Source organism: Gopherus evgoodei, chromosome 12, assembly GCF_007399415.2.
Source record: "Gopherus evgoodei ecotype Sinaloan lineage chromosome 12, rGopEvg1_v1.p, whole genome shotgun sequence".
NCBI lineage: Eukaryota > Metazoa > Chordata > Testudines > Testudinidae > Gopherus > Gopherus evgoodei.
This window is the reverse complement of record NC_044333.1, coordinates 10,605,888-10,624,488: the sequence shown is the minus strand read 5'-3', so window position 1 is coordinate 10,624,488 and position 18,601 is coordinate 10,605,888. Positions and strand designations below refer to the sequence as shown.

General features: G+C 42.0%; 1 protein-coding gene across 1 annotated transcript in view; it reads left to right on the top strand.

Moving 5' to 3' along the window:
- The window catches only part of SMPD3 (sphingomyelin phosphodiesterase 3), a 239,485-nt gene extending 222,696 nt beyond the window's left edge, over positions 1–16,789 (top strand). The window contains exons 7-9 of the mRNA XM_030581867.1: positions 139–202; positions 5,767–5,929; positions 11,578–16,789. Of these exons, the coding sequence (XP_030437727.1) occupies positions 139–202; positions 5,767–5,929; positions 11,578–11,679 (329 nt within the window). The 3' untranslated portion in view covers positions 11,680–16,789. The remainder of the gene's footprint in view (positions 1–138; positions 203–5,766; positions 5,930–11,577) is intronic.
- Positions 16,790–18,601: the final 1,812 nt, after the last annotated feature.

Here is an 18,601-nt window from a genome sequence, read left to right as displayed (position 1 = left end):
TCCAAAGCAAATGCAAAGTGAATATAAAATCAGAAAGGAACACTTTCTGATTCCACTCCCTTTGCACCGCTACAATTAACTACACAAGGTGAAAGTAGCAATAGGTATGCTGAGCCACATGTTCCTTTTTGTTCACAGGTACCTTGTTAGATCCTGAAGGATTGTATGATGAAGAAGTGTGCACTCCAGATAACCTACAGAAGTATGCACTCAGCCCCTCTTTCACTGTTTACAGACAATTAATTGAAAAGCTAGTTTGTCATTTTCCATTTAATATTTTAATTCCGGTGATAAGTGACTAAAATTTACTATCCGATGGCTGTTTGGTGGCCTTTGAGAGATGTGTTGCTTACCTTTTATTTGGCAATAGCAGCAGAGGTACTAAGGATTTAATTAACTCTAGAAACTGTACTGACTTTGCATCTCTATAGGTGGTCCTGCCTGACCCGCAGGAATACTGTGAATGTGGCATAATGTAAATATGTATAGATAATAGAAGATTAACGCACTATATAGGGGAGTCATGCTGTCTTACGGCCAAGTGGAAGACTTCAGATTCTAGAGATGTCATTCTGACATCTTTAACCAGCACTAAATTTACACCAAAACATTTTTAAAAATGAAATGGGTGTGGAGGGGGAATAGAAACAGGACTAAGTAAACTCTAGGTCTAACCAACCTTGAATTTTGGGGAAGTTTGGATCATGACTCCAAACCCTGTGGCTGTTAACTATATTAGTAAAAGAGGCATGCACTACAACATTCAAAGCTGGCTAATCTTCAGTGAATTCACACCTGTGTATATATTCAGTTTGCTGGAACAGGACAATAAAACCAACTTCTGAATGCTACCAGACTGGGCATAGCACAGCCTGTTTGAAGTTCTCGCCACAGCTGATCAGTACAGCAGACTTGGTACTGACAATGAGGGGACTAGTTGAATAAAATAACTGGCCCAAGAACTATCACTCAACACAGACTAACCCTGTGAGGTATGTAGATGCTGTCATGGTAGCAGAAAGCTCCCATAATTCATTACATATAAATAAACCATAAAGGGGTGGAGGGGGAAAATGATCATATCAAACATGCCATGGGAAAGAGAAAATCAGAGTATCAGCCAATAGTAGTGGCCTGTATTTGCCGTTTATTCTTATGGTATGTTTGATTTAGCTGTGTGTCTTGGGCATGTTTCAACTCACTGCTGCAAAAGACCACTTACCCAAAGGCTGATGAAACCTTAGGAGATATTTCTTTAAGGACTATACGAGACCTACGCTTAGATAATATACTGTTGAAGCAGTTCTGATGCTAGGTTAGTACCTTACTGAGCAACATTTTTAACAGACAAGCATGTGTTTGTCCTTTGGACATCTTGTCTTCATTAGTAGATTGTATAAATCATAATGATAAGTATAGAAGATCCAACTGCTGCATGGTATCAAAACATGCTTACAGGTACTTTCTACGGAATTTCTGCAAGCGAGTCTGTAAATGAAATATACTAGGGTGATAATAAGGTGGTTTGAATAGTTACTTGGTTAAATATGTGAAACAAGGGTAGTCATGAAACTCAACTAAGTTAAAATTTAGTAGTATAGAACTTACTGATTTTTAAAAGATAAAATCTGTGTTTAGCCTCTATTCAACAATTTACAAACTGTAGCCTGTTTTAGGAACACTGTATTAATAAGCAGTCAGGAGCAGTTATTAAGGGCAAACTTTTCAACAGTCCTCCAAAATCTACAGATCTATTTATGTTTGTAGATTTGCCTGAGCAGGCCAAATGACCCCTCTCTTACATGCACATTTGCAGGCACATCCATTCAGATGTACAAGATGCAAAACTATCCTGTAATAAAGGTATTATGCAAGTAAAAGAGGGGTCCATTTGGCCTGCACATGCAAATCTGCAAATGTAAATATGCATGTGAATGCAATTTCCCATTTTATGGCTCCAAGTGCAGGCATGGAGACTTACAAACTGGAGCTCCCTAAAATTTTTGTGGATTAATTTTCAAGGGGTCCTTTGGGACAATTTGTCATTTAACAGATTTACTGTTCCTATTAAAATAAAAAATAAATATACCAAAAAAAACCCATAAAAAGGAGCTATTTGCATTTAGTAATAAAGATGGGTCACACTGATAAAGGGTTTATAAAGGATAAATACTTATGTTACATACATGAATAAGTGAATAGTATAGATGGTTATAAGCAATCCACTGAACTCTTAATTTATTAGCCATTTATTCAAACATCTGTCATGTATTAACTATTTAGAAATTATTTTATGTGCACCCGTAATATAAAGTATGACTGAAAAAAGGTGTTCAGGAGTTTTGTTGCAGGATTAAATGAAAGACTCCTTACCTGCCACGGTAGCATTGGGGCTCTTCTTCTCCTGGAACACTTAACAATTCTTTCACCCTCTGAAGTCTTCATCCAAAGCCTGCTGAAGTCAGTGGGAATCTTTCCATTGACTTGAATGTACTTTTAATCAGGCCTTAAAGGGGGACAGGGATTTTCATTCATAGTTTTTCTGAAAGTGATTTAAGGCTTTAGAGAGGCCATCCCCTGTAGAAGGGAATCCTTGGAACTTGGATTCAGGCCTTGGTCAGTGATTTATAACAACATCATTTATCTGTAATTTTAGAGTCCACGTTACATTAATGATTTTAGATTGTAAAAGGTAATTAAAATGCTTTTAAAAACCTAATCAAAGCTCATTCATAACTGATATAGTGGTGAAGTGAATAGAGAATCTAAAATGGTACCATCAGCATAAAGATGGAGAGGAGCTTCCAGCTGTCCGATTTATATTGTTAATGTAGATGGCAAACCAGATTGGGTTTAAAATAGATGCTTGCAGAAATCCTTCAGTAGTAAAATTTGGCTGCAATATAAACCTATCCAATTTAACAAACTGTTTATGTTGGCAGAGGTAGCTCTGGGAAACAGTTCAGCAAATCAGAATCAATGAAGGTACAGCACAGACTTGTCCCTTATTAAAAGAATAAGTAATGGGAACTATCATACGAGCTAGAACAAGCTTGACTCCCTGATTAGCAGAATATAATAAGCATAAATAATGAGCAAGCTGTTTGTTAACTAATTTTTCTGTAAATCTGGGACAACTTAATAAGATAGATATTGATCTTTTACAACTTGGACTCCACCTCTGAACAATGGGGCAATGTAAACACACTTCCATTTTGAAGGAGCCTTAGCTATAAAGCTGAGCTTTTAATTTAGGGCAAGTAATTTCTTCTCACAGAAGGTGAAATTTACCCTGATGCAGAGAGCCAACACAAGGCCATCTGCATCATTTAAGCACCACAAAAGGTCGGTGGGGTGTGGAGTATTCACTGGTTGTACAGAAGTACTGGGACTCTATACTGCAACAAGGTCTTCATAGTCCAACACAGAAGATCCCATTAGGGACCAGTCAAGAGATGAGATTCAGAGGCCCCAGAGCAATGTGTGTGAAGAGACTGTGGCCCACAATTCCATGCCACAAGCTGGAGCAGCAGCAGCAGAAAGGCTGTGGGGCCTGCAGTTTCCAGCCCCCCTGGGTTGTGAGATGACTTACCCAAGCTTTGTGGAGATGGAGTGAAATTGACTCCAGAACGTCATTCTCTCACTCATGTGTCATACTTTTTGCAGGTGTAGATTCATCAGACAGTCTGATATTCAATATTAAAAATAAGCTGTGCTGATTAGTTGTGACTGGCCACTATAGTCACATGGTATTGTTTCCATGCTCTAATTGGAGGAGTCATAAACTTTTGTAATAGGCAGGAAGGTTTTAAAAAAGCCACCTGGGGGTATTAAATCTCTCAAGGAGAAAAGATTAGGAAGGTTTTTTTAAAACCCTTTCTCCTTTCTGTGTCCTAGGTCTTATCTGAGGCATCAGCCCTATAAAGTTTAGATTGCTGTATATATCATATTGGCCAGGCATAACTTATTACATTCATATGGAGTAGTTATGTGCTGCTCCTTCTGTGGCATGGCATACACCCTCTGCACCTGCTGTGTCAAGCAGCAGCCCCTCACATATAAGTGACCTGAATTTTACTGAGAATACAGGTGCATGAACATTTAAAATTCATTGTCCTGGAGTATTTGAGATGAAAATTCCTTTTCCATAAACAAACACTTGTGTAGATGACACAGCCACTGAAATGGGCACAGGAAGTGAATATAAAAGGGGTGTAAGTACAGCTCAAGTGAAGTCATCTTTCAAATGAAGTGACTGCACAGATGAAAATTGTGGGGTTTGGGTTTTTGTTGCAGTATTGGTCCAGCTCTGCGCAGCTTTTGCTCAACTGTTGTTGTTTAATTTTCGCTTACCAAGTCTGTGTGGGCTCCTGCTTTTCAATGGAGGTCAGCTTCATTAGAGCCAGATCATTTTCTTGAATCTAAATGAGGCTTTCAGAAAGAGCACTGTTTTCAGAAACAAGCTGTAGAATGAACAGTCTGATTCTTCATGTTGTGGGATCAGCGTGTTCCAGTAAGCTAATTTAACACAATTAATTACATGACTGTCCAAATTTGAAACATCCTATATGAAAGAAAATTTCCCTTTGTGAAATAGTTATATAAGCCTAGACAGATTATTTTTAATAACCATCAGAACATTCACATTGAAATTAATCAGAGGAAACAAATGATCTGCAATACATTTATTTTCCATAGACTTAATAGCCAACCATAATGTGTTATGGTGGATTATCATCTTGTAAAGGTGGGTAAAGTGCTTCTTATAAGAATCAACTGTCGCCAATTACAATTTGCATTTACTCCCAATTCGCCAAAAAACTAAAACAGTCCTCTTAAGTGTTGCAGTTCTTGCCTTGTCAAAGTTCAGATTCTTTTGAAGGATAGAATTTTGAGAGATGATGATAAAACTAGGGACTATGTCTCTTCCTAACTTCAAATCATTTCGTAAGAGTTCTGTGCTTGTCACCTTTAACACACACACACACACACTCACTCTCTCTCTCTCATGATCATTTTAAAAAGCCAGGACATCAAAATGTCATTTTTTTCTCAAGATGAACTTAAAGGCTTTGTACCTGCTAGGACCCAAGTTCATGGCTCAGTGTTTCTGCTGCAACAGTTGATGTAGTTTAAAGATGTAATCAACTTTTACAAGGGAAACCACTGACCTCTAAGCTCAGGTTCTGACAGGTAAGAAAAGTAAATCATTTTCAACTACTTGGTTTTGAAAGTCATTTGTACATTTTCGCCCACATTTTCATAAGAGTGCATGCACAAAAGGGTGTACATATCTGCATGTCTCAAACAACACTCAACATTTCTGATTGCACATGCTGATGACCAGTTGAGTTTGATAGCCTGCATATGGAGTTGCTGCAGGTACTGCAAATACAGTAATTGTATATACAAAATCCACATGGTGGATCTTTATGCCAATATTCTACTTTCCTTCCCAGTACAAAACTCCTGCTGACATCAGGGTCAGAGCCACACACATCGTGGAATATCAGTCTTGAGACTCGTTGTGAGAATGTCCAAGCAGAACTGTCCCCTCAGTCAGCTGCAGATTAATATAATCTTATGCTGTAAAATGTATGCCTGAAACAATGGATTTCACTCTGCTACTGGTTACCCTGTAGACTCCTCCGAATAGCGCAGTGTGTGTTGGGGGGGGCCTGCAATAAAAATACTGACGATAGCTTATTCTACACACAGGGATAGAGCTGGGAAATATTTAACAGGCTTCTTTTTTTTGCAAACCAGGGTGCTGGAAAGCGAAGAAGGGAGGAAAGGATACTTGGTCTACCCCACCAGCAAGAACCATTCTTCAAGTCAAAAGGGGAGGAAGGCATCACTAAAAGGCAGTGGGAGGAGGATTGACTACATGCTTTACACAGAAGAAGGTGTCTACCTGGAATGGAAAGTGGTGAGTTCTCTAGTGAAGTGTAACTCAGCATGTAAAGTGCTTGGATGGCACACAAGGCCCTGCAGATTTGCTTACAGGGCTAAATTCAAACTCGCATCTCCAAACAGGAACTCACTATTCAGACCCTCTCTCCTGCTTCTGTCCTGGGCAGCCTGGGACTTCTTGGAAGTGAGAGAAGGTGCCTTGGAGGTGGGGTGGGGTAAAGAGGTTAACCAGCTACTCAAGTATCAGCTTATGCTCCAATATGTCTGTTAGTCTATAAGATGCCACAGGACTCGATGCTTTTTACAGCTACTCAAGTGTTTAAGCAACCTACGATAATGTTTGCTGAACTTCCGTGCGCATGGGCTCTGTTCAGGAACGCATCAGATCTCAAAAATAGGCTCAGTTCAAATGGGTTTGATTCTAATATCTCACATAGCACCAGTGAGTACATCCTCTACTCTACCTTATTTCATGTTTATATAGTGACTAGCATAATGGAGTTTACTCTTGGTAGGGGCATCTAGGGTAGAATTAGCTACTGCATATGGCTTCCTGGAAAGTAGAAGGATGTTACAAAATAAAAATGCAAATTTTTTTTCCTCCAGTCTTAAATTTGGCAGAAGGTGCTTTTTCTTATGCCCTCTAGCATTACTCTCTAGTTTTTCATTTGATGGGCACCAATTTTTGAACTTTTGTAAAACCTTATAGAATATCCTGGCCAGTGTAACATGATATGATGATAAAACAAATACACTGTACTTCCAATATACCGTGAGTCTGGGAGATCCTCAAAGTAATTTTAAACCCACTATGTGATACTATATGCAGAGGTGATAAAGCTGCCTATTCTTAAGGCTGCCCAAAGCGTCTCATTATAAGGCCACTGAAAGAGGCAGAAGGGGAAAAAAAAAAAGTGCTCGTGTACTTAAATATAATCATAATACAAGCACACAAGGGAGCCAAATTAAGATTGCACATAGTTTTTTGTGAAATGATATATTTGGTGCAGATAGTGGCATCCTATGATGCCCGCAGCCATATGCATAGTGCATACCATTGGCAGTGGTGAGAAGGAGCATCACTGATAGCCCCCCGGGGCCCACTCAGCTTTGGGCTGGCAGCCCTTCAATTATGTCTTTGTGGCCAAAATTAAGTGAGCAGAATTGGGACCACAGTGCACAGGGGCTGCAACACTCCTCAGATTTTAGCCTATGGCTCCTTCGTCATGATGGAGGGGCTAAAAATTGAGTGGCATTATGACCCCTGTACACATAATATAGGGGCTGTGGGGCCAAACCTGAGTTGTGTGGTGACACTTTGTGCAGCATGTTGCAACACCAGTTTGGCCCAGCTGTACCACCCCATTTGCCCGAGCATGAGAGAGGGGTCATGGAGCCAAACCTGAGTGGGAAATGGGTGACGGGCACTGCTGCTTTGGGGCCAGCTCCTGCACTAGGACTCCCTGCCACACATGGAGCCTGCCCAGCCTCCCCCTTCTTCCAAAAGCCTGTGTCCCTCCTCAGAGATGGGAAGTGACACTGCACCTGGGCAGGCCGGGCTGCAAGGTGGGGGCTGAGTGTGGCACAGATTTGGTGGATGAAGCACTGGGATCAGCAGCTGCATTGGGGTGGCTCCACAGGGATAGATGGTGCATAGCATGGGAAAAAGTTGTGGGGGCATCCCTGGAGACCTCAGTAGTTAAAGTTGCTCCAACACTTCCCATTAGAAGACCATGTTTTTGGTACCTTATATTTTTGCCAAACTTCAGTCAATTTGGGCTTAAGTTTTCTGTGCCAGATGTCAGCCTGATTTTTTTTCCCCCTCAAAATAATCAAAAAGTTCATCTCTTTCTGAGGTTAGGGGAAAACATACTTTGTTTTGTCCAGGTTAACGGATTTGCATAACCATTTTATTGACAAGCGCTAGCTCCTCCGTGCTTTGACTCCAGAGTTTGGAGGGGAAGAAGTGTTGTTAGGGTCAGGCGTGTGCCTTTTGCCAACCCGGTGAATAGCTATCCAAATTATGAGCCTCTGAAAGTCTCAGTTCACAGATGCTCACAGACTCATTAAAGTTTGGCAGCTAAATTGTCTGAAGGTTCTGTCTGCACTGGGCATGCACCACCCAAGGGCTGTGGGGACTGAGCAGGACTTTCCCGCTGTTGTTCCTCCTGGCTGCTGGGGACCATTGTGACATGAGTCCAGAACTGGGAGCAGGGAGACTGTCTCCTGTGCTCTGAATATCTCAGTGCTCCTGAAGCCCAGGTAGCACAGAAGAGAAAGAGGAATCAGCTTAACTTGAATTCAGAGGGGTCAGGAGATGGAGAATCTGGGATGAGGACTGGGACAAGAACAGACTGGAGGGCCAAGTGGCAGAAGGCTCTGCAATAAACTAGAGTACACTCCTCCAAATCTGGAATCGAAAACAGGATTGCCGAATCTCAGTATTCTTCTTCAGCTAGCAAAAAGCTTTGATGCCCTCGAGGAATTCCACCGTGATTTTAACAATTTCCATCCCAACATCAACCTCAGCCTAGACCAATCCACACAAGCGGTCCATTTCCTAGACACTACTGTGCTAATAAGCGATAGTCGCATAAACACCACCCTATACCGGAAACCCACTGACCCGCTATACTTACCTACATGCCTCCAGCTTCCATCCAGGACACACCACGTGATCCATTTTCTACAGCCAAGCTCTAAGATAGATATAACTGTATTTGCTCCAATCCCTCAGACAGAGATAAACACCTACAAGATCTCTATCAAGCATTCTTAAAACTACAGTACCCACCTGCTCAAGTGAAAAAACAGACTGACAGAGCCAGAAGAGTACCCAGAAGCCACCTACTACAGGACAGGCCCAACAAATAACAGAACGCCACTAGCCATCACCTACAGACCCCAACTAAAACCTCTCCAGCGCATCATCAAAGATCTGCAACCTATCCTTAAAGATGATCCCTCACTCTCACACATCTTGGGAGACAGGCCAGTCCTCGCTTACAGACAGCCTCCCAACCTGAAGCAAATACTCACCAGCAACCGCACACCATGCAACATAAACACTAACCCAGGAACCTATCCTTGCAACAAAGCCTGATGCCAACTCTGTCCACATATCTATTCAAGTGACACCATCATAGGACCTAATCACATCAGCCACGCCATCAGGGGCTCATTCACCTGCACATCTACCAACACGATATATGCCATCATGTGCCAGCAATGCCCCTCTGCCATGTACATTGGCCAAACCAGACAGTCTCTATGCAAAAGAATAAATGGACACAAATCTGACATCAGGAATCATAACATTCAAAAACCAGTGGGAGAACACTTCAACCTCTCTAACCACTCAGTGACAGACTTGAAGGTGGCAATTTTGCAACAAAAAAACTTCAAAAACAGACTCCAAAGAGAGACTGCTGAACTCAAATTAATATGCAAATTAGATACAATTAACTCAGGCTTAAACAGAGACTGGGAATGGTTGGGTCATTACACTAATTGAATCTATTTCCCTATGTTAAGTTCTCCTCACACCTTCTATGGGTCATCTCGATTATCACTTCAAAAGTTCTTTTTCTCCTGCTGATGATAGGTCATCTCAATTGATTAGACTCTTCCTGTTGGTATGCATACTTCCACCTTTTCATGTTCTCTGTATGTATAAATATCTCCTGTCTCTGTGTTCCATTTTATGCATCCGAAGAAGTGAGCTGTAGCCCACGAAAGCTCATGCTGAAATAAATTTGTTAGTCTCTAAGCCCTCGGCCAGACTAACCCGCGGCATCGGCGGGTTAAAATCGATTGCTCGGGGATCGATATATCACGTCTAGTCTGGACGTGATGTATCGATCCCCGAGCGCGCTTACATCGATTCCGGAACTCCATCAACCCGAACGGAGTTCCGGAATCGACACAGAGACCCGGGGACATCGATGCAGCGCCGTCCAGATGGGTGAGTACCTCGATTTTAGAAATTCGACTTCAGCTACGTTATTCCCGTGGCTGAAGTTGCGTATCTAAAATCGATTTTAATATCTAGTCTGGACGTGGCCTAAGGTGCCACAAGTACTCCCGTTCTTTTCACTGGCAAAAAGTGTGCCATATCTCCCTCTAGTGGCTGGCCAAAGAGTTTGTCAACTTATTAGTGCTAACAAGTTTCAGAGTACCAGCCGAGTTAGTCTGTATCTGCAAAAAGAACAGGAGTACTTGTAGCACCTTAGAGACTAACACATTTATTTTAGCCTAGCTCACGAAAGCTATGCTCAAATAAATGTGTCTCTAAGGTGCCACAAGTACTCTTGTTCTTAGTGCTAACAAGTATTCCTCTGATAGCAGAGGTCTGTGACAGATTAAAAGTTCTAATCCTGCTGATATCAATATGGTTACACATGACAGAATTTGTTTTTTCCTGTTTAAAAAAGGTTGCTAAGCTGGGGTGACAGATGTCCTGATTTTATCAGGACTGTCCCGATATTTGCTTGTTTGTCCCACATCCTGACCGATGTTCAGTCGGGACACTGGACAAACAACCAATTTTGCCTTCTGCTCCAGTGCACAGGTGGAGCCCGGAGGGGCTCTTGCCCCCCTGCCCTGACTCCGCCTGCCTCCTTTCCCCATTGGATCCCTTCCCAAATCCCCACCCTGGCCCCACCTCTTCCCCAAGCACCCCGCATTCCTCCTCCTTCCCAGGCTTGCGCTGATCAGCTGTATGGCAGCACAAGTGTTGGAGGGAGGGGGTGACACCAGCGTGCGTGGTGCAGCCATGAAGAAGGTAGGGCAAGGGCGAGGATTTGGGGAGGACAAAATTGCTTGTTTGTCCAGCCTCCCGAGCCACGTGAAGGTGGGAGAGGTCGCAGGGTGCCTGACCGGGCTGCCAGTGCTGCGCCCAGACCCCGTGCCTGAGGGGCAGGGCTGCTGCCCACCAGGCCCCTTCCTTGGGGTGACTGGTGGCCCCCATTCCTCGAGGGCTCCCGTGTCCCCTGGCCCCTTTACCCAGCTGTTGCACACGCATGTGCCCTGCCCCGAACCCCTTGGGGCCGTTCTTATACGTGGGGACAGACTCACCCCACACGCAGGGCAACTCGATGGGGTCACAGTGGCTGCAGGCTGAGCACGCCCCAGACGCTCACTCCGTAATCCCAGGGTGCTTTGTGCTGCAGGGCAGAGCTGCTGCCTGCCTGAAATGCTGCTGTCTGAGTGGGTGGGATTGCACCAGCTGGGCACGTTCCCCTACGGGGGAGGTGGAGACAAGGCAAGCTGGTGCGGGGGGGGGGGGGGGAGGGTCCTCTAGCAGCTTTTTTTTTTTGGCCCCCCCCCATCCCAATATTTCACCTGTGTCATCTGGTCACCCTATGCTAAGCACACAAGAGTTAGGAAATGCCAAAATTAAAGTTGTCTCTACAGCCTTACATTCAGCCACCCCATGCATATGCATTATGACAGTCTTGAATTACATGAGCACATGCTATATATATATATATATATATATATATATATATATATATATATATATATATATATATATATATATATAAAACCCCACCCCCAGAGCATTGATTACATCCATGGAAGCAGGGAGACAGGTTTTAGGCCTAAGCCTGGTGCATTTTGAATACCCTGCATTGATTTTTGCATTCTTTTGTTCCCTTGCAGGAAGTGGAAGAGTTCAACTTTATTACACAGTTAGCAGGTTTGACAGACCACCTGCCAGTCGCGATGCGTCTGATGGTATCTACAGGGGAAGAGGATTCTTAAAACTGACCAGCTTAGAAGATTAGAAGAGGAAAGTTTCAATTTATGACCTATATCAGAGGATAGAAAAGAACTTTTCTGGTGCCACGTTAGGAAAGATGACTAGACCTGACCAAGGCTACCCCCCACAACTCAACTGGCTTTCAAGTTCCTTAAAAATGTACCAGGATCGGAGGATATAAAGGGAAGAAATTATGTTGGTTAGGACTAATAACAAACCATTGTCACAAGTTGGTCAGGCAACAGGGCAGGGCTGTATCTCAACGCTTTCACTGTGGACTGAAAGGAACCAAGATGGAAGTCCTTATACCTTTTGAACCAGTGCCATTCTTACTAAAATATGTTTTTATACTAATATATAGCACAATTTAGTTTGTAATCCGTCTGTGAGTTAGTGCTGCTCAATGGATTTTTGCATAATATATCTTTGTAAAACTAAGCTAAAGCTTTTTTCTTCCCTTTTCTTTTTCCAAGCCGGTTAATGTCATAGTAGCATGCCTGCATCAGTAGCATGCGCCCGCATTGCATGCCACTCTAAGATAAATAGTCATTAAGATATCATGGGGGAAATAAGAATAGAAATGAGAATTCAAAATCTGAAACTAGCCAAAGAAAAGCATTCCGGGACTGGCTAAACATTTTCCAATGAATTTGATGGGCTTTTAAAAAAAAAAACCGAACTGTATCCAATTGGCAGATAATCCTTAAATGGCGGACTCTGAAAAAGTAAGATTATGATTAAAAATCTGACACTGAAGTTTAGGAATCCAGTCTCTAACTATATTCCTATTAAAATCAACAAGAGTTCTGCCTGAGTAACAGCTCCTGAATAGAGCACAAGTTTGCTATGCACAGAATATCACTTTTACTTTGAGAAAGAATATGGTCGCCTTTTAATGTCATAGGCTTCCTTTCCCACATTTAGGGCAGTTCTGATTTACAGTATACGCTCATGTAGAATATTATGGTCATTTTGAATAGATTCATGTGGTACCGTTGGTAATACCAGAGTCAATTCTCTGCCTTGACTGGATACAATGAATAAGGAAGGCTTTTAACAAACATGTGAGACATAGGAAAAACAAAAGAAGTGACAATTTCGGAGAACAGATGAAGAAAGCAGAGTGTGATTGACAAAAGACTGGTTAGGACACTGATTTTTCAAAGGAACAAAAAGTGGTGGCAGAATAAAGAAAGAAAAAATGGGAACGTGAAATCCACATGAGAACTCTCCTGCTGAACTGAAAATAATTTGTAATGTTTGGGACACAACCCTGAATTCTTTGTGCCCTCAGTCTTCAAGTCTTGGCCAGTTAATTTGTATAATTTTGGTGGTGGTTCTCTCTTTCCACTGCACAAACATGTACATCAGCCCCTCTGTTAGCAGTGAGTCTTCTATTTATTGTTCCATCCCAGTACCCTACCCTTTTCACCTTCCTACCTCCCTGACTCGTGTAATTAAAAAGGGGGATTCATAACTGAGCTTCTCGGCCCTTCGTCCAGGTAGGAATGTAAAATGGGGCAAGAGCAAAGCAGAGGATGGAAGCAAAGGCGAACACCACACTATAGAAATAGGCTTCTTTTCCGAGGGAGAAGCGTATTCCACTCAAAAGGATTCGTCTGGGCCCACACAATCCGCTAATTACCTGCTGCTCTTTAATCCAAGCCATTCCTCCCTAATCTTGTTCCATTTTTACAGTGTTTTCCCCATTCTCTACCGTAAATATTGAATTCACATCTCATCTGGGCCCAACATGCACCTGTTTAAAACAACAATTTTTAGCCAACCTGATACAAACATCTGTGTGAACACTTATTGTGTTTTAGTTTAAACCTGCTATAAACTGAAATAAGCCTTTTTAAAACAGAAACAAGACCATGCAGATTTTTGCATCAGTTTAACTACCTACATTTAAAAACCAAACAGTTAAACCTGTGTCACTCCGCATGCAGAGAAGCCCTTAGTGTAATGAAAGAGACATATCACTGGCTAGAGCCAGACAGGTGCTAGCAAGTTTTCCCCTCACACAGCTCTGCCATTGCACCTCAACCTTGACCCATCACATCCCTCATTTTCCAGTCGTGGGCTCCCTCGAACACATACTGCCTCTCACACCTGAACTGTGCCAAACTGCATGGGGGTTTGTGACATACAACAAATGGAGACTAGAAAGAGACCAAATTTAGGCACCCCTTTTGGTCTAAACAAGAATTGAAACCAAGTGCGAAGAGGTAGAAGCTGAATGCACTACTTATTTCCCTCTGTAGCTTTCTCTGTATACACAGAGTGTGTGTGTGCAGTTTCCTGCTTTCTCAGCTCTGCAGTTAACTCAGAAAGACTTTGAAGAAGAAAAAAAAAAAGCTTGTAATCCTATTTTCTATCTTGCTTGTATTTTATTAACCTTTTTAAAAAAACCAGTACCAATAGCAATTTGTGTACTGCCCAGCAGCTATGCTGTCATATTGCTATCAGTAGTAGAACTAAATCTGAGGTACAGTATTTTTAATAGCTTTCCTAATACTGTAAATTAGTTTGTCAATAAATTCAGCAACTGTAACTGATAATCAGTGAATTTGATATCAGTGTGGGATGTAAACAAACAATTACTGCCAAACAATGTTACGCTATTTACAGTAAAAACTAATGATGTCTAAATTAGTTTAGTTCTGTGAAGTCATGTCGACTCAAACACAGGCACTTTCCTTGCCCTTTTGAGATATGATGAGAGATCTTTTCAATTTTGAAGTAAGCAGTTTCTTAGATTTTGATGTTCTTAATTTTTCAGTGCTCTCTGTTTTTAATGGTTGATAAATGGATAATTGTAAAACAGTCTCTATTTAAAAACAAAACAAAATACACCACTAACAAATATAGTTAGTTGTTACTAATCTTATGGATCTAACTTTGCAGGAGGATGATGCTGGGAGGTACAGTATTGTGACTCCATTGTACAAATGCTCTTTGCTTTATTTGCATCGATCCTGTGCCTTCTGATGCCTTGATACACTTAAGGGATTTAGAAAATGCATTTAAAAGATTGTAGAACACACACTTCCCACTCCAGAGAACAGGGCGCCACATGAAAGAGGAACAGAAACTATATTCTCCACGCTGACTCAAAAAGAACCACTCAGACAGTAACTCTATTGGTAGAATATCCATCCAAAAAGCCTTAGAACCCAGGTCATGTGATGGGATATTTTCATTTTCCTCACTTTTTTTTAAAACTACTACAGGAAATTAAGACGCAAGCAGTTCCTCTAAAATAAATTCCAGCCTGATTAAGGACAGCATGACAAGCCCCATTAGCAATATATAATTTACCAAGGGTTTGAGTTAAACTTTCAACAGCTACTCACCCTATTAGGCATAGGAACTTCAGATCTCTCCAAAGAGTGGGTGATAATACTTCTTTGTGTTTAATAATGTAACATCATTGAACATTAGTACCAGTTCTTTATGGGATGACTGTGGACATTTTAGCTGAAGTGTCATTTAATGGCTTTTAAAAAAAGACATAATACACACGTCCTGAAGCTTCAACTTCTACTGTTATTACACTCAACTCTCATTTTACGAGTAGTTTTAGAAGAACAGGAGAATGTTCCTTAAATAAGTAAACTAAGGATAGCATTTTTTAAAAGGCTTAAGGGTGTTAGGCACCCAAATCCCATTGGCTTTCAGCCCAAAAGAACAGCTTTTCTGGGCTCATTCAGATCTGATTAATCTGTGCATTATTTGTTTGCTGGCCTGGGGCTCTGAAAGGCATCACTAGACTATATGCGATCAAATGAGATACCTTGCTATAGCCTGCATCAAGCACGGAGGAACAGTGCTTATGACATTATGGCTGAATTCTACATAGTATAATGTTGTACTTATGAGAGGTATATTTTGGCTAATGTATTGTGATGGAGTTGGCTTAGTATGCAGTTAGACTCAACTTAAGCAACCATTCAAGCTACCAACAAAAAATAGGCTGCTCAATAAAGTGAATTGTACTCAACATTGGCTTCAAGAAGAGTTGCAGGTACTCTGCATCCTGCTGAATTGAGTTCACTTTGAGGAGAGGATGTTGCTGAATCAAAATTCTCTTACACCTCACTGCAATGTCTTGTTCCAGCAGCTGACATAGCCAGTCCCTGCCTCCTAGTTGGCTAAAGATTTACTATGGGGCCCACAATTATTTTCCTTTAAAAACATTTTTTTTTGGTTAAAATGGCATTTGTCCAGTGATTCAGATTAAACAGATCTGACTGTCCTCAGGTTAATATGAGCAGCTCTCGGGCCACTTTAGGTTAGCCTAAGTTATTTTTTCCCCTCTCCTGCTGGGTCAAGAGGGATGAAAGAAGAGGAACACATAGGATTCAAGAGTGTTGAAGAATTCCTGGCTCTCCTCCATCACAATGGGGGTCACTAAAAATAGGTATTAAGATTGTCCATAATCATCTTGTTTTAAATACGACTATTAATCTTGATGTTTTTTAAATATTGTATTAATGCTGAGGTTTAGAAACCCAATATAAAAATGACTTTTTTATTTCAATGATTTTTTTGGTATTGTATCCTTCTGGGACCTAATGTTTTTATATGGTAAGCACACACCTGACGTTTTGTTATAAATGTATAAAAAACAAGAAACCAAACATGTTCATTGTTTTCTTTGCCTGTAAGAAAACCACAGTCTTACTCCTGATAAAAATGAGATATTTTGGAAAAAAAAATAGCTTTTTTCTTTACTGGTGCTGAAAGGAATTAATGGTTGATGCAAACAAGATAATAAAATTTCAAGGCTCAAACATTTCTCTGCAGTCCACTTATTACTTTGGTTTCAATGTGTTGGAGTCTACAAAGTATTAATGCTGAAAAAGAGTCTAATGCAGCTGATAGAACTATAATACAAACACATAGGAAGACATCAGTTGCCATCATGAGGAGCTCTGCAATCTAAACTATTAAAGGAAGGGAGAAATAAAGTATTAGCCCTATTTTATAGATGGAGGGATCAGTGGCACAGAGATTAAGTGACTTTTACATCATCCCCCAGGAAATCTAGGGTTGACCATAGCATTGAACCTAAATCTCTTGAGTCCCAGTCCAGTGCCTTAGCCACAAGACCATCTTCCTTCCTCTTTCTATAATAAATGCTAATTGCAAAGCAAAATTTCAGAGCCAGTGTTTCTTGTTATACAATTGTAAATCTTGGTGCCCCTGTGACTTCAGTCCAATCCCTGAACTAAATAGTAAAGATTCCAAAAAGCCTGTTTTTCCAGTCAATTCCGTTAAAATTAATAAAAAAAATACATGAGTGTTCAGAGTTCAGTTTCTATTGACTCAATTCACTTTACTAAGAAGAGAATCCACTACGGTGTTTCAGCCCTTTTTGCCCATTCCCAAAGGCACCTGAAAAGAACCCACAGGGGCCCTACTATAATTTTCTTTTTTTATTCTTTGATAATAGAAAAAAATCTCTAGAGCACAAGCCAATAAGAATGTGTACAGTGCACGCATTTCTTTGAAATAGCTAGGAAGGGACCTTTTCATCTTGTGAAACAGGAAATCAGAGACTTGCCTCTGTAGCCTGCTCCCTTATTACCTTCTTGAGCCTGTCTGCACCCTACTGTCGCTGTTGCACCTTGGGTTGGCAGGCAATTTGACCATTGCTGTGGGAAACCTCTGGGGTGTTGGACTTTGACATCCTTCTTGGTCTGTACCTCTTCACCACCTGCAAACTTCTCTTTACCAGCAGCAGTGTTAGCCCTCAGATGATGTTGTTTTGCACTACAATAGGACCTAGGGCCCCACTGTCACAGGCATTATGGAAACACATAGCTACAGTCTCTGTCCCAGGCAGTTTACAGTCTAATTAGTTACAGGGTTATACAGCACTTTATACCTGTCAGCAAGTACGCCTAACAATACAGACAACAAAAAAGATTCAGGAAATGTTTGTTGAAAAATAGATGCCTTATTATACATATTAATACAGAAGTCTGAATAATAATTCATTTAAACTACAATACAGAACCATATTTCCCACATCCCTCAGAAGCAGTGCAAAGGCTTGGGGGAGTCGGGGTAATGGAGGAGCTGGGGGAGAGGGAAATACATTGCTGGGAATCAGCCTGCCTAAGCCCACGTCCAGACTACCCCGCCGTATCGGTGGGTTAAAACTGATTGCTCGGGGATCGATATATCGCGTCTAGTCTAGACATGATATATTGATCCCCGAGCGCGCTTACATCGATTCCGGAACTCCATCAACCCAAACGGAGTTCCGGAATCGACACGGAGAGCCGCGGACATCGATCCCGCGCTGTCTGGACGGGTGAGTAATTCGATCTTAGATATTCGACTTCAGCTACGTTATTCACGTAGCTAAAGTTGCGTATCTAAGATCGATTTTCCTCCCCTAGTCTGGACGAGGCCTAAGTGTGAACTTGGAGGATTGTGGGTAGTGGTGGGAAAAGTATGGAATACAGGGGGGTTTTTTTTTGGGGGGGGAGAGGAAGGATTGTTAAGAAGCTTTCCCCATGCAGACCCAGGCTGATCCCTAGCCTCTCCCATTCAGTCAGGCACATCTGCCCCATCCCCTTGTGTTCCTGCACTCCTCATGTGTCCTTGCATCCCCTGTCCACGTGTCCTTCCACCCTCACTCCCCCCATGGCCATGCATCCCTTCCCCCGTCCCACCACTCAGCCAGTCCCAACTCTGTGTCCTTGTACCCCTCCGCCATCCCCATGTTTCTCTGTGCCCCTTCTCAGCCACTCCTATCCTATGTAGCTCTGTACCCCCTCCCCAATGTGGCCCTGCTCCTCCCTCCTCAGTGGCCCTGTGCCTCCACTCCCATTCAGCCCGTGCCCCAGTCTGTCCTCCCTCACTAGCCTTTCATGAGCCCCTGTCTGACCCTCCCACCCCCAGCAC